General features: G+C 34.4%; 1 protein-coding gene across 7 annotated transcripts in view; it reads left to right on the forward strand.

Annotated features, from left to right (window-relative positions):
* SCLT1 (sodium channel and clathrin linker 1) overlaps positions 1–22,550 on the forward strand; it is a 193,638-nt gene that overhangs the window by 2,392 nt on the left and 168,696 nt on the right. For all 7 annotated transcript variants that reach the window (XR_006386785.1, XM_044268234.1, XM_044268233.1 and 4 more), the window contains exons 2-4: positions 9,322–9,389; positions 18,957–19,015; positions 19,839–19,911. Coding sequence is in view for 6 of the 7 variants with exons in the window: in XM_044268234.1 (XP_044124169.1) it covers positions 9,322–9,389; positions 18,957–19,015; positions 19,839–19,911 (200 nt within the window). In the remaining variant the exon portion in view is untranslated. The remainder of the gene's footprint in view (positions 1–9,321; positions 9,390–18,956; positions 19,016–19,838; positions 19,912–22,550) is intronic.

Raw genomic sequence — 22,550 nt, forward strand, 5'->3', positions numbered from 1 at the left:
GATTGCCTCTCTTCATTTGTTCCATTTGGATTTGGTGTTTCTCAACTGGCAACCCCTGTGATAAAGCATTAGCTTTACAAGTAACTACAGGCAATTCCAAACCTGACCATGCTTCTAGTAAACTCCTAACACATTTTCAGGACACTCTTCTCCCACCTCCATCTGAGAAGGGAAATCTGATAGTCCTTAGAGACCTGTTCAAAGAAATACTTATTTATCAAGCTAAGAAATGAAAAAGTCATTCTTGTAGTCGGGATTTGGGAAGTGTAGATGAACTATTTTTTTCTTTTCATTCTCCATGAAGTGTTCGTCACAGAGCAAAAGTTTTTAATTTCTTTTTTAAAGATTGTATTTATTTATTTGACAGAGAGACCGCATGAGAGGGGAGGGAAGAAGGTCAGAAGGAGAAGCGGACTCCTTGCTGAGCAGGGAGCCCAATGTGGGACATGATCCCGGGAGTCCGGGATCATGACTGAGTTGAAGGCAGTTTCTTAACCAACTGAGCCACCCAGGCGCCCAAAAGTTTTTAATTTTGATGAAGTTCTCAATTTGTTCTTTTATGGATGTCATATCTAAGAAACCTTTGCTTAATCAACGGCTGCAAAGATTTTCTATGTTTTATTCTAAGAAATACCGTAATTTGGGGTTTTACATTTAGATTTATGATCCACTTGATTTAGATTTTCTATAAGGTGCAAGATAAGGGTCAAAGCTGACTTTTTTGCATATGAATGCAATTGATCAGATTATCCTTTCTCCCATCAATTACCATTGCACCTTTGCAAAAACCATTTGTCCTTGGGACCCTTGGGTGGCTCAGTCCATTAAGTGTCTGCCTTCAGCTCAGGTCATGATCTCAGGGTGTTGGGATCAAGCCCCTCATCAGGCTCCCCACTTAGCAGGGAGCCTACCCCTGCTTGTGCTTGCATGCTCGCTCGGCTCTCTCTCTCTCTCTCTGTCAAATAAATAAATTAATAAAATATTTAAATAAGATCATTTGGCCTTATTTGTATTCATCCATTTCTGGACTCTATTCTGTTCCATTGATTTGTTTATCTGTTTGAGCACCAGTATTCCAGTGTTTTGATTATTGCAGCTTTGTAGTAAGTCATGGAATCAGATGATGTTAGCCTTTCAAATGTGTTCTTTTTCAGTTATTTTGACTGTCCTATGTGCTTTGCACTTCATATGAATTTTAGAATCAGCTTGTCAACTTCTTCAACTAGATGCTGATATTTTGAGAGGCATTGCTTTGAATCTGTTGATCAATATGTGTAGAATTAATATCAAATGATATTGAGTCCTCTTATCAATAAAAGGTATATTCTCTCCATTGATGTAGCTATTCTTTTATTTCTTTCAGCAGTATTTTGTAGTTTTTCATATATAGGTTTTGCACATCTTTTATCATATTGATCCCTATGTATTCTGTTTTTGATACTCTTGTAAATAGTATTATTCTTTTACTTTGGCATCTGATTTGTCATTGCTAATATATAGAACTATGTCTCTTTTTTTGGTATATTATACCCTGCAACCCTTTTTTTTTTTTTTTTTTTAGATTTTATTTTATTTATTTGACAGAGAGAGATCACAAGTAGGCAGAGAGGCAGAGAGAAAGAGGAGGAAGCAGGCTCCCTGCTGAGCAGAGAGCCCGATGTGGGACTCGATCCCAGGACCCTGAGATCATGACCTGAGCCGAAGGCAGCGGCTCAACCCACTGAGCCACCCAGGTGCCCCCCTGCAACCTTTTTAAACTCATTTATTCTAATAGGTTGTTTTTAGAGTTCATTAAATTTGCTGCATAGACAATCTTTTCATCTCTTAACAGTTTTAGTCCCTTCTTTCCAATTTAGATGTCTTTCATTTCAGTTTTTGGCTTATTGTACTGGCTAGAACTTCCAGTACAGTGTTGAACATGAGTGGTTGGAGTGGACATCCTTGTCTTTTTCCTAATCTTAGGGTTCAAACATCTATCTTTCAAAATTAAGTATGATACTAACTGTAGATTTTTTGTAGGTGTTTTCAAAAGGTTGAGAATATTCCTTTCTATGCCTAGTTTTCTGAGAGTTTATCAGAATGGATGTTGTTTTTTTTTTTAAATGCTTTTTTTGCATTTATTGAGAGGATCAGATTTTTTTTTCCATTTTGTTGTTAACAAGTTGTCTTACATTGATTAATTTTCTTACCTCTCTTTTTGGAATAAACTTCTCTTATTCATGTATTATCCTTTTTATATATTGTTAGATTTGATTTTTTAAAAGTTTATTTAAAATTTTCATTTTCTCTGTTCATAAGCCCTTTTTCCCCCTTCTAATCTCTTTGCCTGGTTTTGGCATTAGGCAATGCTTGCCTTGTAGATTTTGTTGAAAAATATTTTGTTTTCTTCAATTTTCTGGGAAAGTTTATGTAGAATTGACATTATTTCTTCCTTAAATGTTTGGTAGAATTTACCAGTAGTCAGTTGGACTTGGAGTTTTCTTTGTGGGAAGATTTTAAACTAGAAATTTAATTTCTTTAATAAAGAGCTAGTCAGTAGTCCATTGTTTTTGTTTTTTGGGGTTTTATTATTGTTCTTGTGTACTGTTATAAACAGAGACCCACCACAGATTTCATATATCCAGAGTTCTCTCTCTCTCTCTAACTTTCTCTTTCATACTTTGTCTTGCCAATTCTTGTTCACTTGGTCTCCACTTCCTTAACTCAGAGAAGCTTCTGATCTCTGAGGCCTGCATTTTCCCTTTTTGTGCCATGGCCTAGACTCTCCAGTCATTAAGGTGGAGCAGTCATAGCGTTTACCTCATTTGTTTTGCATCTCTCATTATCGCTGTCTATTGTCTAGTATCTTGCAAACCATTATTTCATTTATTTGGTTTTGGTTGTGTTGAATGGCAAGGTGGTCCTTGTTACTTCATGTTGGACATAAGCAGATCTATTCAAGTTACCCTGCTTTTGAAATCTTAAGCACAAGTTTCTTGCTCCCACTGTAACTGTTCTTTGGCTTCATCAAGACTTCTATTATGATTGGGTTATGGACATTGGGGAAGGTATGTGCTATGGTGAGTGCTGTGAAATGTGTGAGCCTGATGATTCACAGACCTGTACTCCTAGGGCATATAATACATTATATGTTAATAAAAATAATTTTAAAAAATTCATCAAGATCAAAAGCTTTTGCACAGCAAAGGAAACAGTCAACAAAACAAAGAGGCAACCCACGGAATGGGAGAAGATATTTGCAAATGATAGTACAGACAAAAGGTTGATATCCAGGATCTATAAGGAACTCCTGAAACTCAACACACACAAAACAGACAATCCTATAAAAAAAAAATAGGCAGAAGATATGAACAGACACTTCTCCAATGAAGACATACAAATGGCTATCAGACACATGAAAAAATATTCATCATCATTAGCCATCAGGGAGATTCAAGTTAAAACCACATTGAGATAACACCTTATACCAGTTAGATTGGCCAAAATTAACAAGACAGGAAACAACATGTGTTGGAGAGTATATGGAGAAAGGGGAACCTCTTACACTATTGGTGGGAATGCAAGTTGGTGCAGCCACTTTGGAAAACTGTGGAGATTCCTCAAGAAATTAAAAATAGAGCTTCCGGGGCGCCTGGGTGGCTCAGTGGGTTAAGCCGCTGCCTTCAGCTCAGGTCATGATCTCGGGATCCTGGGATCGAGTCCCGCATCGGGCTCCCTGCTCGGCAGGGAGCCTGCTTCCCTTCCTCTCTCTCTGCCTGCCTCTCTGCCTGCCTGTGATCTCTCACTGTCAAATAAATAAATAAAATCTTAAAAAAAAAAAAAAAATAGAGCTTCCCTATGACCCTGCAATTGCTATTTACCCCAAAGATACAGATGCAGTGAAAAGAAGGGCCATCTGTACCCCAATGTTTATAGCAGCAATGGCCACGGTCACCAAACTGTGGAAAGAACCATGCCCTTCAATGGATGAATGGATAAGGAAGATGTGGTCCATATACACTATGGAGTATTATGCCTCCATCAGAAAGGATGAATACCCAACTTTTGTAGCAACATGGACGGGACTGGAAGAGATTATGCTGAGTGAAATAAGTCAAGCAGAGAGAGTCAATTATCATATGGTTTCACTTATTTGTAGAGCATAACAAATAGCATGGAGGACATGGGGAGATGGAGAGGAGAAAGGAGTTGAGGGAAATTAGAAGGGGAGGTGAACCATGAGAGACTATGGACTCTGAAAAAGAACCTGAGGGTTTTGAAGGGGCGGGGGGTGGGAGGTTGGGGGAACCAGGTGGTGGGTATTGGAGAGGGCGTGTATTGTATGGAGCACTGGGTGTGGTGCAAAAACAATACTGTTATGCTGAAAAAAAAACATATTCTTTGAACTCTTCATTTTCCTCTATTTCCTTAATTCTTTACCAGCTTATATTCACTACTTTCTCTTTTTTAAGATTTATTTATTCATTGGGGGGTTGGGGGGAGAGTGTGTGCACAATTTGGGGGGAGGGGCAGAGGGAGAGATTCTCAAGCAGATAACCCCACTGAGCACGGAGCCTGACATGGGGCTCTGTTGGACAACCCTGAGGTCATGACCTGAGGAAACCAACGAAACCAACTCAACCAACTGAGCCACCCAGGCATCCCTGTTTTTACTACTTTCTTTACTGTAACCATTGCCCATTAGTTCATCTGCTCTTTTGCCAGTAATCTTTTTTTTTTTTTTTAAGATTTTATTTATTTATTTGAGAGAGAGTGAAAGTGAAAGAGATTACAGAGAGGATCCGCTGAGCAGAGAACCCGATGCAGGGCTCAGTCCCGGGACCCTGGGATCATGAACTGAGCTGAAGGCAGTCGCTTAACTGACTGAGCCACCAAGGTGCCCCTCTTTTGTCAGTAATCTTGATATGATTATACTGCTTTTTTTATGTAACTCACACTCAGTAATACTTCATCCCTTGATCAGTTGTTTAATTTTCCTTAATAGTTTTCACACCCAACTGTTCAATAGCCTTAGATTAAAAAACTCAATGCTTTGGTTAAGTACCACCACAAGCTCACTAAAGACTGACTGAGCTGAGATTTGAACTGAGACTGTCTAGTTCCAGTGTCTGTATTCTTAACTTCTATCCAACAAAGAGACTTGTAAGAAAAAAAAAAAATTATAGGCTTGTTTCACTTATGTACATACAAACTAAAAATCCTTCATAAAAGGGGCACTTGGGTGGCTCAGTGGGTTAAGCCTCTGCCTGTGGCTGAGGTCATGATCCCAGGGTGCTGGGATCGAGTCCCTCATCAGGCTCTCTGCTCAGTGGGGAGCCTGCTTCGCCCTCTCTCTGCCTACCTCTCTGCCTAATTGTGATTTCTTCCTGTCAAATAATTAAATAAAATCTTTAAAAAAGTTATTGAATACAATAAAGACCTAGGTTAATGGAGAAATCATTAACATATCAAATTTGTGGATTAGAACACTCAATATATTAAGTATGTCAGTTCTTGATTAATTGTTAGACTTATGCATTCTCAAACTTAGTTTTGACAACATGATTCTAAAATCTAGTTGAAGAGGGTGCCTGTGTGGTTCAGTTGGTTAGGCATTCAACTCATGATTTCAGCTTAGGTCATGATCTCAGGATTGTGAGATCAAGCCTCATGTCGGGCTTTGTGAAGCTTGCATAAGATTCTCTCCCTCTACCTCTTCTCCTTACCCCCACTAGCTCACTCTCACTCTCTCAAAAATAAAAATCTAGTGGAAGAGCTAAGAATAGCCAAGAGAGTTTTAAGGAATATCAAGGTGGGAAATTTTATTGGCTGGTAATTAAGACTTAAAAATTTGATTATTAAATCAATATTAGATTGTCAGATTGATATATACATAGATCAGTGGAATAAATTAACACGGAAAAGACATACGTGAAACTTGTTATCTGAAAGAACAGCAATACAAATCAGTGGGGAAAAGGTATTTAGCAAATGGTGCTAGGATAATTGGCTATCCAAATAGGAAGGAAGAAATAATAAAGATACCTTTCCACATATATAGAAATACTGCAGGTTGATTGAGAAATAAATTATATTCAGACTTTCAGAAAAAAATTTAAGAGGGTGTCTTTATGATCTCAGGACAAGGAAAGATTTAGATTTAAATATTTTGGGTGAATGAATGAAAGAAATAGGAGACTTAAGTTAGAGTAAAATTTTCTCCTTATTAAAGGCAACCTCTGAGGCTTGAATGTGTTTCCTTCAGTAATCCACAATTGACTTTTTTTTTTTTTTAGATTTTATTTATTTATTTGAGAGAAGGAGCATGAGTGGGAAAGGAATATTTTTAGGAATTATGTATATGCATAATTTTAAAGTTGCACTAATTTACGTTCTCACCACCAGTTGAGAGTTTTCATTATTTTACATTGTCACCAACATTTTCTATAATTTTAGCTCTTTATTGTAATTTTAATTTGTATTTTCCTGATGTCTAATGAAGTTGAGCAGCTTTTCTATGTTTATTTGCTCCCTGGGTAATCGTCATGTAAGGTGCCCATTCATGTCTTCTTACCACAATCTATAGTCTTGTCTGCCTTTTAATAGATAGTTTTTTGTATATTCTAGATACAAGCCCTTTTCTGTAACATGTGTTGGAATACATTCTCCATGTTTGTGTCTTGTTAAGTCTCTTTGTTGAACAGAAGTTCTTAATTTTAATGTGGTTCAGTTTATCATGGTTTTTTTTCACTGTGGTTAGTGCTTTTTGTGTTCCGATTAAAAAATCTTTCCCTACCTTAAGATATATAAAAATATTCTATACTTGGCTAGAATTTGTTTTGGCATTCACAATTAGATCTTCATTTCACCTAGAATTGATTTTTATGGACAATGTTTTATTTTTTATGAGGATATCCAGTTGACCCAGAACCAATTTTAAAAAGATTATTCTTTTTTTTTTTCATTTTTTAAATTAGCATACATTATTTGTTTCAGGGGTACAGGTCTGTGATTCATCAGTTTTGCACAATTCACAGCGCTCACCACAGCACATACCCTTCCCAATGTCCATCACCCAACGCGCCATTCCTCCCACCCACCTCCACTCCAGCAACCCTCAGTTTGGTGTCCTGAGATAAAGAGTCTCTTATGGTTTGTCTCCATCTCTTTTGTCTTGTTTCGTTTTTTGCTCTCTTCCCCTAAGATCCTCTGCCTTGTTTCTCTATTTCCACATATCAGTCAATCAGAGAAAGACAATTATCATATGATCTTACTGATATGTGGAATATAAAAAGATTATTCTTTACTTCACTGCTTTGCAGTGCCCCTTCAATCATAATTCAGTTGTTTTAAGTGAATAATTCAGGTGTTCTAAGTGAATGTGAATTTATCTTTGTATTCTTTGTTCTCTTCCATTGGTTAAGTTTGTTTATTTTTATATAGCTATCACACTTTGTAAATGACTGTAACTTTGTGATAAACCTTGGTATCTGGTAAAGCAAGTCCTCCACCATTCTACTTTTGCAAGAATGCCTTAGCTTTTCTTATTATGTTTCCACGTATATTTTAGAATCACCTTTTAAATTTTTGCAGTATCATCTTTCGGAATGTTAACAGAGATTGCATTTAGGCTATTTGTAGATCACCTTGGGGAGAACTTCTATCTTCACAATACTAACTCCTGTAAACCATGAGTATCTCTGTCCACTTAATTAGTCTTTAATTTTTCTCCTTATTGTTTCATAGTTTTCTGTACACAGTCTTATACATCTTTTGTTTAAATCTTTTAGATTTATTCATAGACATTGGTTTTTTAGTATGGTATTGTAAATGACATCTTTTATTTTAACTTTGTTGCAAATATATAGTAATATAATTAATTTTTGTATATTGGCCTTGTCTCCAACAGCCATGCTGAAGGTAATTATTCTAAGAATTTATCTTTGTGTTCTCTGGGATTTAATTATACCTATACACGATTAACTATGGATAATGGATAATTTTTTTTTCTTTTCAGTCTTTATACCTTTTATTTCTTACTTGCCTTATTGCATAAACTTAGAACTCCACTAGAGTGTGAATAAATGTCAAGAAAATTCCTTGTTCCCAATTTGTATTTCCCAATTTCCAGGGAAAGTTTTCAACGTTCTCATCCTTAGTGTGATGTCTGGTGTGCATTTCTGTAGAAATCAGTTGTTATATCAAGGAAATTAACTTCTGTTCTTACATTCCTGAGGCTTTATCATGAATATATCTTAAATATCATCAGATGCTTTTGCTGTAACTTGTGAGATGATTGTATTTGTTGATCTTTTTTGTATGTTTATTTTGAATTTCTTTGGGGGTGGACTTTATTATTTCCTGCACTTGATCTTTGGGTTTAATTTGCTTTTCTTCTAACCTTTTGGGATGGACCTATATTTCATTGACTATAAACCTTCTTTTCTAATATAAGCAATTAAAGCTATAGACTTTTTTTAGCAACTTCTCAGGTATTACATTTTCACTATCAATCAATTCAAAATACATCCAAATTTGTTTTGTAATTCCTCCTGTGACCCATGGGTTATTAAAAAGTAATTTTTGAACTTCAAAATATATTAAAATTTTCCCTTTTTGGTTTTTTATTCTAGCTTAATTGCGCTACTGTCAGGTAACATGCCCTCTTTGGCTCTCAGTCCTTTTGAAAGTTGAGGTTTACTCTGTTGCTAGCAAATTATCAGTTTTAAACAATCCATGTGATCTTGAAATAATTTTTCTACATTCACCGTGTTCTATGTTTTCTTGATGTGAATAGAAATATTAAGCACCTTGTGCTTACTGAGAGCACTTGACTTTATTCCAGTCCTTCATTTTTATTATCTCTTACTCCTGTATAATTCAGAATCTTTGTCCTGATGTTTCTCTTCTGTGTGGAGGTTTGTTCTGGAACAGAATTTTAGCCAATTTTCACTATTGGAAAAATATGACTATAGCTTATCTTTTCAGTTCTTTTCACTTCTAGTAGCAGGAATTTGGGAAAAAAAAAATGGAGTACTTTTTTACTTCTGCTAGCCTGAAAAGTAAACCAGGAAGAATTGAGAATTAAAATGTAAGAAATCAGAACAATTAGTTCTTCGCAGCTATTCTTTTCCCACTAGCAGTAGGTAGTTGACCTATGTGTATAGAAGGGCCCTTAAATTCAAAAAACATGTGTTGAAATTGATGATTCATTTTGAGAAGCAGTGAAGACTAGCAGCTTTGCATTGGATATGTCAGATAATAACTATCTTGTTTGTAGTTTTAAAATATTGAGTATTAGCCAGTGAACTACAGATTGGTTTTTTTTCCCCTTTGTTTCAGATCACCGGCTAAATGAGGTTCTTAGACGATATCAAATGGAAAATTTTTCCAAATGTTCATCGGTGCAGGTATGTAAATTAGTTAAGGTCTAAAAAACAAGGTTCAGATTTGGTTGTAAATATGTTTATGTAAATAAATTCTACTTAGGATTATTCTCATGTGAAGTTGCCTATAGCACTTTGAAATTTACTTACAACTGGGATTTGTATAGGGAAACGTTTGTTTTTGCTTAATAAAAGTAGTTCTTTGGCCATAGAAATTGCCTTTTTTTCTGAATTGGAGGTTAGGTATTATGTTTGATGTTAAAATATCTGAGTTCTAAAATGCGAATTCATTGACGTTTTGAAATGAAATCTTTTCTTAGGATATATTTCATAGTAAGCTTTAACTTGCAATTCTCATAAATTATGGCAAGCAAAAACTAAATCAAAACAGTAAACAATATACAGCACTGTTTTTAATACTTCTTTCCTTGGGTACATGTTCTTATTTAAATATTCTGTTAAAAATTTTTTGAACAATGAGATATGTTTATTGGTGGACTCTGAAGTTACACAATATTAAAAGAAAAACAGTAGCTCCTATATTAGTGATAGCAGCCTACTGAATTAATAAGGATGTATTTTGGTCTTGACATCAATGAATCTTGTAACCAAAACATTGTTTGGGGGCGCCTGGGTAGTTCGTTGGTTAACTGTCCAACTTTTGATTTTGGCTCAGGTCACGATTTCAGTGTTGTGAGATAGAGCCCTCCATTGCTCGGTCCTGAGCCTGGAGCCTGCTTGGGATTCTCTCTCTTCCTCTCCCTCTACTCCACCACTACCACTCCCACCCCACTCATGTGCCCTCTCTCTTAAAAATAGAATTGTTTTTAAGGTATTAAGAAAGAAGTTGTTTAAAAAGTAATAGTTTGAGGGAAATTGGAAGGGGAGGTGAACCATGAGAGACTATGGACTCTGAGAAACAATCTGAGGGTTTTGAAGGGGCGGGGGGTGGGAGGTTGGGGGAACCAGGTGGTGGGTATTGGAGAGGGCACGGATTGCATGGAGCACTGGGTGCGGTGCAAAAACAATGAATACTGTTACGCTGAAAAGAAATAAAAAAATTTTTTAAAAAAAGTAATAGTTTATCTTGTTGACTTGACTATGCTTACACTTTCTTTCTTTAGTGTATTCTCAACATTTAGCCTGCTGTTCTATTTTTATTTACAAAGTCCAGACTGCGTCCAGAGGGTCTTAAAATTATCCATCCACTATGTTAATCATGTTACTGTTTTTCTTATGCTATTTTGTTAGTTATGCTTAACTAAGAACTGTTATCATTTAGATGATAGAGAATTATAATACAGCAGCCTCTAAATTTTGTTCAGATTCTTAGGTTCTTTTTCTTCTGCTTAATGTCTTATAGAATATGTCTAAAAGGAGGATTCAAACAAAAGAGTGATTTTAAAGCCTGAGAAGATTTCTTGGCACAGTTTTATATCATACCTACTGTACATGGCTGACTTATGAAAGATGGTTTTACCAGATAAAGCAGTGATTGTATGTAGACATTTAGATGCACTTGCCTTGTACATTGTGATTAATTAATTAAAGCCTCAAGGTAATATACCAAGTAAGGTCAAGTGTTCTCTTATTTAATAGTGTACACTCCTGTGAAATTACAGCTCCTTGAATTCTCTAAAGGTACATATTCTTCTTTTACAGATGCTATTATAGTCATACAATCAAACCTTGATTCCTAGCTTTTATTTTTGGTAGTAATATATTGTTACTGCGTAAGAGTCTTCTGAAGTTTGCTGTCTCTTCAGAACACATTGCTGTCTCAAAATACCAATCCCCTTGCATCTTGCCTTCCACTGCATATTTTGCAGTAATGAGAAAGGAGGTGATAGGAGAATATGAGAAAGAGATTAATCTGCTTTGTAGGATTATAGTCCATATCCTTGGCCATATATAGTGCATTCTTCAGTTCTTCACCCCAAAAATGTTATACTGGTTTCTGAAAAAATACTAGAAAAAGTTAAAAAATTTGAAAAAAAAAAAAAAAAGAAAAGAATGAAAAAAATTGAAAAACTGTCAAGAGGAATTTTTAAATTTGTGTTTTTTTTCTTTTTATAGTATTTTTACTTTTTTTGTGTTTGTAGACTTAGAAGTAGGAGGAAACCATTATTAAAGGTTATGTGAAACCCAGGAACGCTGGCTGAGATCTCATCTCACTAACTTTAATGATTGCTGCTAGCAACAGAAACCCTTCATAAATTTTATTTGGACTTTTTGTTTAACTGTGTTTCCCAGGTGTCAATTCTTATTAATAGATGCTCAATAAATATTTGTGGAATGAATGAAGCAATTATATCCTTCCTTTACTTTATTCCTGCCTACTAATTTCCCAACATCATTTGAGCTCTATATGCCATGTACAATGAGAGTTGAGATGAAAAAGTCATGACCAGCTTGTGAAATACAACAGTTCATGCTTTTTAGTCTATTTTTCAGGATAAAATCACAATGAAATTCCCTTCTTTCTCACACTAGGCAAATGGCCAGGGCTTGTGTTAAATGAACATACTTTATGAAACTTTTCTAATATTAGAAAAATAAAGCTGCCAGAATGTGATATTTTTTTCTTATATTTTAAGTTGGAGTTTCAAACTTGATTTTCTATAGAAACTGTGCTATAAGTGATAGTTAAAATTCATTTGTGCTATCACTATATAATAATCATTTACGCTTCCCATGGATCAAAGGAAGTTTTATGAATTGCCTTAAGGTTTTTTTGTATAGTGTTTCTTAGGGAAATACATGATATATTTAGAATAATGATACATAAATTATATGGATTTAAACTGAAAGTTAGATTTTCCAGTGTGTGCAATAGCTTGTATATTTAATATATTTGGTTCATTATACTTTAATAAGTCACTCCTCTTTTACTTATTTATTTTAAAGCTTTATTCATTTAATTTTAGAGAGACAGGGTGCATGCATGCACCAGGTGAGGGGCAGAGGAAGAGGCAGAGAGAGTCTTAAGTAGACTTGGTGCTGAGTCGGAGCCCAATGCAGGGCTTGATCTCACAACATGAGGTCATGACCTGAGCCAATATCAAAAGCTGGAAGCTTAATCTACTATAACATCCAAGCACCCCCGTTCATCTTTAAAAATAAAAAACTTCTTATAATTGTATGTGACCTTCCAAAGATTGTTTAAATAACAACTAGTTTCTTGAATGATCCCTTCAGGGTTGTTGTGAAATTTAGTTGTCTTTCTTTGGTTATTTTGTGTTTTATGTATAAATAAAAAGTATGTCAAGTGGCACTGCTTTCTGAGAGCATGAGATCCAGCCCCATGTCAGGCTCCATATTGAGCACTGAGCTTGCTTAGGATTCTATCTCCCTCTCTCTTTGTCCCTTCCCTGTCACATGCATGCACAAGTGTGCTCTCTCTCTCTCTCTCTCAAAAAAAAAAAAAAAAGGAAAAAATGATTTAGCACTTTAAAGAGAGTCTAAGTGTAAGAGTTTAGCAATTTCTGTACATTGACCTTCATTGATAAATGATGAAAATCCATCTCCCCATATATAAATGATTTGCTGCAACACTCAAAAATGTGCAACAACACTTTCACAAAATGCTAATCAGCCTATATTTTCTTCCAAAGGTTGGCAGATAGGATGTGATTAATATATTTCATAGCCAGTGATATAAAGTAAGGGGCACAAAAGTAAACATTCAGAATTATGATTAGAATACTTAGTGTGTGTTTTCCTCAGAGGAAGTATCCAGAAATTTTGTCTACCCAATCATAATCCAATATTATTGACATTCTTCTGTGATACACTCTCATCATCATCTCAGGAAGTCCTTTTGGGATCAAAATAATAGAAATTAATTGTAGAGTATCTGTTATTCAAGATATATAAAATGCTTTGTATGTTTATTTAGTATAGTTTGTTTAAATTTTGTTTTAGAAAATATAAAAAGGATATTTATAAATGCTTTTTTTTTGTGATCATAGCTTATTGGATAGGATTGTTAGTCTTGTTCACCTGAAACTAATATGACATATGTCAATTATATTTCAATTGAACTATATAAATATAAATATATGTAAATATATATATTATATGTATATATATATTTGGCTTTTATAAAAAGATTTTATTTTTTTAAGTGTTTCTACACCCAACATAGGGCATGAAACCCACAACCCCGAGATCAAGAGTTACACACTCCACTGAGTGAGCCAGCCCCATACCTCTATATAAGTGCTTTTATAGTCATTGTCAATCTTGTTCTCCCAACTTGATTTTTTCTGCTAGATCTTGAATTATTAAGTCAGCAGTCTTTTATTCTGAAAGTTTCACTAGTAAGTGGGGAAGGATTGCTGAAACTATATTTTTATTCTTTTAACTATTTTTCTTATATTTTGATTTAATATGTTTATCTTATAATGTAATTTTTTATAATTTGGATTATTGGTCATTTACTCTTAAATTAGTATTTCCATAACAACTATCATTAGAAAATAGTTTCAGAGCAGTGTCTTTATAGAATTCAGTTAAACTAATATATATTGAGTACCTCCTCTATGTAAAGCACTAAGCCAGAAGCTTTAGTGATATGAAAAGGTATATAATAAAATTACCATTTCATAGGAACCTAAAGACTAATAAAAATATCAGTTGAGACAAATATTAAATAACTAGGTATAAGGCATATTATTCATATCTTAACCTTAAAGCCAAATGAGGGTATCAGAGAAAAAGGAGATCAAATATAGTTGAAGAGATCAGAAAAAGTTTCCTGAAGGATGTAGCAAGTCTGATGGGTACTGAAAAGTAGGTAAGATTTCTAAAGAACTTCAATGAGAGCTAAAAGAAGGGGTAGTGGAGAGCATAGCAGATAGACTCACAGGCATGATGAGAAGCAAAAGGAGGTAAGAAAGTGGGAGTTGTATTTAGGGAGTAAAACATACTTCATTTTTTTTTAAAGATTTTATTTATTCATTTGACAGACAGAGATCACAAGTAGGCAGAGAGGCAGGCAGAGAGAGAGAGGAGGAAGCAGGCTCCCCGCCTAGCAGAGAGCCGGATGTGGGACTCGATCCCAGCACCCTGGGACCATGACCTGAGCCGAAGGCAGAGGCTTTAACCCACTGAGCCACCCGGGTGCCCCCATACTTCATTTTTTATACTGTGTTTGACATATACGAGAGAAGTAATGGAAAATAACATTAGGAAGAGTAGGTTTTGTAGAGTGCCTTAAATGGTTAAGTTGAGGAGTTTGGATTTAATTTAGTAAACACTGTGCGATTCCTAAATATTGTTTAGAAGAATGATAAGTTAGAGTGAAACTCAGTAAGAATAACAATTAAGAAACTTAAAATTGATGGGTGGGAGGTTACTGAGGGCTTGAATTATTATTTTGTAGAATGCCATCCATCTCCCAACTATTAGTCATAACACTGGTAGTTGTTTTTATTTTTATAAAAATTCCTAAGAAATTTGAGAAATATTTTTAAAGTTTGAATTACTTAGCTATCCCAAGAAGATTTTTAACTAACTTTTGAACAATTGAAAGTTAAAATACCACTTGTCCATTAATTAATATTTAAGTAATATAATAATTATTTTTAATAGTCTAGGATTAATAAATCCTACCCTGAAATTACATAGACTACTGGATGCATTTATTCTTTAATCTATCAGAGTTCTCTCTGGAAGGGTTACCCTTTTTGTGTAATTCATCTTACAGTCCTAGATCCATGTCAACATGTCTGTTGAGGCTGTATATTTTGAGAACTCTTTTCCATGTTGGTTGGATGTTCATAACATATACTTTGGTTAGCTAATAGAGTGTCCCCCATATTAAGAAAAAAGAAATTTTAAAAAGTAAAGAGCAAAGATTTATTAAGAGCTTTCTATATGTTAGGAATTATACTAAACACTTTGAGTATATTGTTCCTTTATTTAAATTTTTTTCAAACATACATCGAAGTACAGAAGTTACTAAAAATGGTATCTGGTAGCTAGCTACCACCCAGTTGTGTCCATTCTTAATTTTTTGCCATGTTTACTTCCACTCTTTTTTTCTTTATTCAGTCTTTTTTTTTTTTTTTTTTTTAAGATTTTGCTTATTTAACAGAGATCACAAGTAGGCAGAGAAGAAGAGAAGAAGGCAGAGAGAGAGGAGGAAGCAGACTCACTGCTGAGCAGAGAGCCTGGCACACGGGCCAATCCCAGGACCCTGGGATCCTGACCTAAACTGAAGGCAGAGGCTTTAGCCCACTGAGCCACCCAGGCGCCCAGTCTTTTTTTTTTTTTTTTTCTTTTTTAAAGAAATAAGCACTGCAGAAACAATTCAGTGTCTGTACCTCTTGTGCATTCCCTTCTATCCCTTTCCAGTGGTAATCACCATCCTAAATTTAGTGTTTTCCTATGGTATATATGCTCCCAGTACTTTTACTGTGTATGTTCATATCTGCAGTAATTTTATTGTATCGTTTGGCAAGTTTAAAATCTTTTATAAGTGATATCATACTATATGTATCTGACTGCAAAACTTGCTTTTTTTGCTTAAAATTATTTTTAGGAATTTGATACATATATCACAAGTTCATGCATTATATAACGTTTGTCCATTACATTCCACTGTATTATTAGACCACAAGCTATACATTCTCCTATTAAAGGACATTTAGATTTTGTCCAATTCTTATATTTTGCAATAATCCTTAAGCTCATTGTTAAACATGTCCCCATATACACATCTTAGAGGTTTTTTAGGATGTATACCTAGATTGGACTTTTTTCATCTTCAGGTTTACTAGAAATTGTCTGAGGTGGTTGTACTCGTTTTCATTCCCATTCATGGTGTATGAGAGTGCTCCTTGTAAAACATCTTTCAGAGCCATTGGTTGCATTGTCAGACATTTTGTTTTGGTCGGTGTGGTTGGTGTAAAATGACATCTCACTATTGTTTTATTTGTATTTCCCTAATTATTAATGACGTTGTGCTTGCTTTTATTTGTCTGATCTCAGATTTGTTCTTTATTTTGCTTGTTGATACTCTGTTCACTGACACATGTGGAAAGTTCAATTTGTGGGTTTTCATTTATCTTGTTTATATGCTTTATAGTGGAAAAATTTAAACATTTAATATAGTCAAATGTGTCAGTGTTTTACTCTTGTGTCTTAAGTCCTTTACTTGCATAAGTACATAGTTAAGTCTTTAATTAATCGGGAATTTATTATTGTGTATTATGTAGGAAGGATGTCTGGTATATGAATAACTTCTAGAATTAACCTATTTGCTTTTGGGTTATGCCCATAGTGATACATATAAATCTTGTTAATTTCTTGAACTACTTATGGGATCCTATTGTATTACTTTCCTTTAGCTTATTGTTGGACATTTTATCTGTCATTACAGTAAAAGCTGCACTGAACATCCTGTATATCTCCTTGTGTTTGAGTATTTATTCATACTTTATACTAGATAATAAGTTTTTGGTCATGTTAAAAATGTTGCTGGCCTTTTAACTTTGCTTGTGGTACTTTCAGATGCATAGACGCTTTAAATTTGGGTGCTGTAAGAAATCTCAGTCTCTCTATTCATAGATTTTACACCGGGTGTCTTCCAGCTAGAAATGTATTTTGAGTGGAAGTATTGGGCTTTGGTTGATATATTAGTGAACAAAACAAACAAAAGCCTCTGCATTTTTTGGAACTTAAGAAAGCCTTCTCTTTCTTAAGGTCAAAAATGCAATTTTTTTCAATAACTGTTAAATATTTTTTAAACTTTGGATCTTTATCTGTAATTTATTTTTCCATATAGTACATGCTGGAATCTAATTTTATTTTGTTACCTAACCCTGTTACTTAAAAGCAGTATTTTGTCTATTCAGTTATAATTTCACTTCTTTTAGATGTCATGTTTCTATAAATTTTTTATCTATTTCTGGATTTCCTATGCTCTTCTGTTTGTTACTGTGTCTGTACCACAGTGTTTTTTTAAATTATTTTTATTAATATATAATGTATTATTTGCCCCAGGGGTACAGGTTTGTGAATCATCAGGCTTACACACTGTACCATAGTGTTTTAATCACTCTAGCATTAACAATGTTTTGATATGTAGTAGGGCAAGCCCTTTACTCTTTTTTCTTTTCCATTTCCCCCCCCTTTTTTTTTGGCCAGGTTATCTTGGCTATTCTTGCACATTTACTCATTCACAAGAACTGTAAAATCTGTGTAAGATAAAGTTTCATAAATTATTCTATTGAATTTTTGTTTTGGAATTGCACTTGCAGTGAATTTTAAAGAATTAATATATTTATAGTATTGACCATTCACATATCCATGAATAGTATAGTACTATTTATTTATATCTTCTTTCATGTCCTTCAGTAAAGTTGATTTTGCAGTATAGTTATTGCAATGGTCTTTGTTTTGTTTTTGTTTTTTATTCTGAAGTACTACCTTTTGTTACAGTAGTGAATAGAGTATTATTTCCTTTTACATTTTCAAATTATTGCTGGCATTTGGGAAAGCTGTTCTATTGATCTTCTATCTGATAACTTAGTGTATTCTCTTATTAGACCTAATAATTGGTAGATTATACATAGATTTCTAGGTAAATGGTCAAATTGTCTGTAAATAATAATAGTGTTATATCTTCCCTTTCAACATTTAAATTTTGAACTCTCTACCCTGTTTCCACTGACTAGAACCTCTATACAGTGGTGAAGTTAGCAGTGATGGTGAGCAGCCTTATATTATACTGCATTTAATGCAGTGTTATTGGTGTTTTACCATGAAAGATAGTAATTGATTTAGGTTTCTGGTAGATATTCTTTATTAAGTTGAGAAAATTCTTCCTATTTCAAGTTCGTATTATGCATGGATGTTAAAATTTACCAAATAAACTTTTTTTAATTAATTAATTTATTTTTAGCATAATAGTGTTCATTATTTTTTCACCACACCCAGTGCTCCATGCAATCCATGTCCTCTATAATACCCACCACCTGTTACCCCCACCTCCCACACCCCCCCACCACATCAGACCCCTCAGATTGTTTTTCAGAGTCCATAGTCTCTCATGATGCACCTTTCCTTGATTATGCTGAGTGAAATAAGTCAAGCAGAGAGAGTCAATATCAGATGGTTTCACTTATTTGTGGAGCTTAACAAATAGTATGGAGGACATGGGGAGTTAGAGAGGAGAAGGGAGTTGGGGGAAATTGGAAGGGGAGGTGAACCAAATAAACTTTTTTTAAAGATTTTATTCATTTATTTGACAGAGAGAGATCACAAGTATGCAGAGAGGCAGGCAGAGGGAGAGGGGGAAGCAGGCTCCCTGCTGAGCAGAGAGTCCGGATGCAGGGCTCAAGCCCAGGACCCTGAGACCATGACCCGAGCCCAAGGTAGAGGCCCAACCCACTGAGCTACCCAGGCGCCCCCCCCCAAATAAACTTTCAACTCAGTTTAGATGATTACTTGTTTCTCTTCTTTTAAATTGCATTAAGATTTTCTAAGGTAAAATTTTTAATTGTATTTATTTTTAAACTACCGCAAATTTGGGGCTTGGATGATATGAGAAAACATTTTAAGATGCAATATTCTCTGTTATAGAAAGCTGTCTTGAAAGGAGATGGGGATGACACATTAGAAAACACAATAGTTGATCAAAGGTAAGGTTGAGTTACCAGAAAAATATTATTTTCTTAAGTATATTTATTATTGTTGAAATAATTCCTTTAGTATTAGGATGGTTTATTTCATAGTCTGCTATAATTAGATTTGAACATTGACTATACAAGTGGAAAAAAAGCCAGCATTGTAATCTATAAGAGTAGCTCTCAAATGGGGTAATTTTATCTCCCTCCTATTCATAACCTCTGGAGTTTCTAGAAACTGGCCCTCAAAAGTGGAGGGCTAAGAGAGACTGAAGGAAGAAGCAGACCACTCCAGATTGGTAAGTGGCAAATTTATTAAGCAATAGAACCTATTTACGAGGCTTGTCTTGGGAAAACACAAGACAGCTATATTTCCTCACCTGCCTGCCATAATCTTGGAAGCTTAAACTTGGTTCAGTCAGAAATATAGGAGGCCTTACCTGGATTCACTTACATACCCAATATAGATAGCCTCAGCATCACATTACTATCTTAAGGCTGTATCCTTAGAGCTGCTTCTGGAAGTGGGGAAGGCAAGCAGAACACATATTCCAAGGGTAAGGGAAGGGGTGAGTAGCCTCCAGTTGCCCAGGTTCAGCTCAAGAATCAACTGGCAGTTGTTTTCTTGATGAACTCCTTCATTACCTCCCCTCCCTCAATATTTGACAATATCTGGAAGTATTAATTGAGCTAAGATTGAGAACAGGAAAAAGACAAAGTATTGATTGCTGTGGATACACTTATCATTAAAATGTTCATATTCAATTTCATTACGTATTATACATTGACCTATATTAAACACTATGCCCTTTTTTTTAATTATGTATTTTTTCTTTAGCTTTTTAGCTCCTCTTATTATTGAGTATGATAAGCATCTGGAAGAGCTACACAGGCAGCTGAAGTATTATCAGGTATGAAATCATAGTTATCAAGCTTTTTATAATATTCTATTAAAAAGATAAAATACACTTTTCAAAAACATTGATGATGGATAAAATATTTAGCAATAACTAATCAATTCTTGGCTGTCTATAAGAGAGAAAGTGTAGTATGTGTGTGTGTGTGTTTTAAGATTATCTTCAGTTTTGCTTTTTAATCCAGTGTTCCCTTGCTCCTGATATCTCCCAAGATCTTCTAGGTGCTTGAAGCTCTTAAACTCATTATTATAAGCTTATATCTTTATTTTCCCCCAGGGAGATCCAAAACCATTCCATACTTTTAGACCTTTCTCTTTACTCTCATTCTACCTGTATTTCCCATTCCTTAGAGGATGGATTTTTCATCCAATTTCAAATATTATGTCCATCAGATTATAGATGCATTTGATCAATTTCTAATATAGGGTTAAGCTATGGCATCTTTTTTCTGAAATCCTCCTAGTAGTGAGGTTTATTTTAGGAGTGAACAGAGTGAAGAAACTGAGGACACTTTTATATCCTAGAATTTCTGAGATTAGGATATACAGCAGGCTCATGGAGAACTAAAATGATAGCACAACATTGCTCAAGATATAATCTGAGTTTCAATGATCGATATTTTTAGAATATACCTAATATTTATAATCTGTTTCTTTGATTTTAAAATGTTTTTTACATTTTCCTCCCAAACTTTGACCTTTCTGATTGTTGGATAACCATATAAAGGAAGCATTTGTTCAAGAGATGCTGTATGTCTCAAGCTAAGCTCACCAGAAGGTGGTAAACTTCTTAAGAGTCTGAATATACTCATCATTGTGTTTGGTTTAGATACCAATCCCTGGATCAGTTCAGTTGGGTAGCAAGGTTAACTTAATTTAATGCAAATGAAAGTATAGCATGTTTTTATATGGGGCCGTAAATGTGGCAAACACTAAAAACTTTATTTATATCTCTCTCCACTTCATGCAGGGACAGCAAGAGATCCTACCATATGCTTTGAAGTCTAGTGCATAATATGCCCTCAATTTTTGATGAATGAATTGAAAACTAGGACTTATTAGAACAAGATGATTAGATCTAGCTTAACAATCTCCTACTTATAAATTACTAGATTGACAAAGTATTTTACTAAAAGAACACATAATGCTTTCATTTTCTAAAAATAAGTTAGGTTTTCCATTGCATTTGATATTAATACTTTCATTTCCAGGATTAATCCTTTAGTATAAATTTACAGAGTGATCCTGTAGACCCATATTTCAAAAACAAGCATTTCTTTAAATTGCAGTTACTGTCTTATTGTAAGTTAATTAAATGTTTTCCTAGTCTTTACTATGGGCCTTTTTTTGCCTGTGGTCATTTAAGTTCGAACCTATCATAGTAATGTCTTTTAATCTTTCTAATTGACAATTAAAGAACAATAGAAAGCTCTGTTCTGCACAAATGGCATTTTGCTTTTCTTTTTAGGGCTAGTGAGTTTAAAGTTTCTGCTGAATTCACTCAAAATTGCTGTAATGACATATTATGTGGTTCAATTGTTATAAAATGGGATAACTAGTTATCTTGAATTAAACTTTTAAATGTTTGATTTTTTATAATCTATCTGATTCATATATCTCTATAATCAGCTATTTTACTAAGGTGTTTAACTTCATTCCCCCATCTAACATTCTCAATCTAAGAGTGATTATTGAATTAATTACAAGAGAGAGAAAACTGTAGCAGAAGGCCCAAGGGTCTGTAACAAGAGTAATTGCTACTTTTACAGATGGAAAAAAAGATGCTGACAGGTAAATCTAAGAACAGTTGCTCTCATGGATATTACTGACTAGTACTAGTTCTTAGGATCTATTGACCCAGTAAAAAGAATAGTTTATCCTGAAAGCAGGAAAACTATCACTGTATTTCTTTATATGAAAAACTTCCTTCCAAAAATGTAAATAAGGGAAAATTTGGTAATACAAGAGGTACTGCTGAGATTTTGTTTACTTCCAACTATTAAATATTTTGGAATATTTGACAGTAAAGAATCTTTAGTGTGACCATAATGATTCACCTTTATTCCTAGCTATTATATATATATTCTAACTATTTGAGTAATTTGAGTAAATATTTTTTAAGATACACCAATCTTTTTACAACTTTTAAAGATCTTGCAAGATTTTGCAACTTTTAAGATCAGTTTTGTTGTTATTTTTTTAGTGGCAAGTATCAGGATAATTGCTACAGTAAAATACAAGCCTCTTAGTTACCATGGCATTCAAGAGCTGCTGCCTACCTTTCCAATTTTCTTTCACTGCATCATGACTCAATGTATGGTTACTTCTTAGTTATCTGATAGTAAATTCATTCATTTTAATTTAATTGTAATTCATTCACAAAAAGGACCTGGGAAATGTTCATCTTTCCTAAAGCCAGATTTGTATTTAGAGTTGGCTGTTACTGATTTCCTAGTCCAAGCTTCCATTAGCTTCTCTGGTTGAAAAGGAGGCAGAAGGGCTTGGAGAATTGCCTCTTCCACCCTTCCCTTGCCAGGTTCACTCCAGGCTTGGCTCCTCTCCTTTAGCCTAGGTTACTCAGTCAAGATTAATGGACATACCATGAGTTGATTGCAGTTTTGTTTTAAGTGTGAT

The sequence above is a fragment of the Neovison vison genome, chromosome 11 (assembly GCF_020171115.1).
Source record: "Neovison vison isolate M4711 chromosome 11, ASM_NN_V1, whole genome shotgun sequence".
Lineage (NCBI taxonomy): Eukaryota > Metazoa > Chordata > Mammalia > Carnivora > Mustelidae > Neogale > Neogale vison.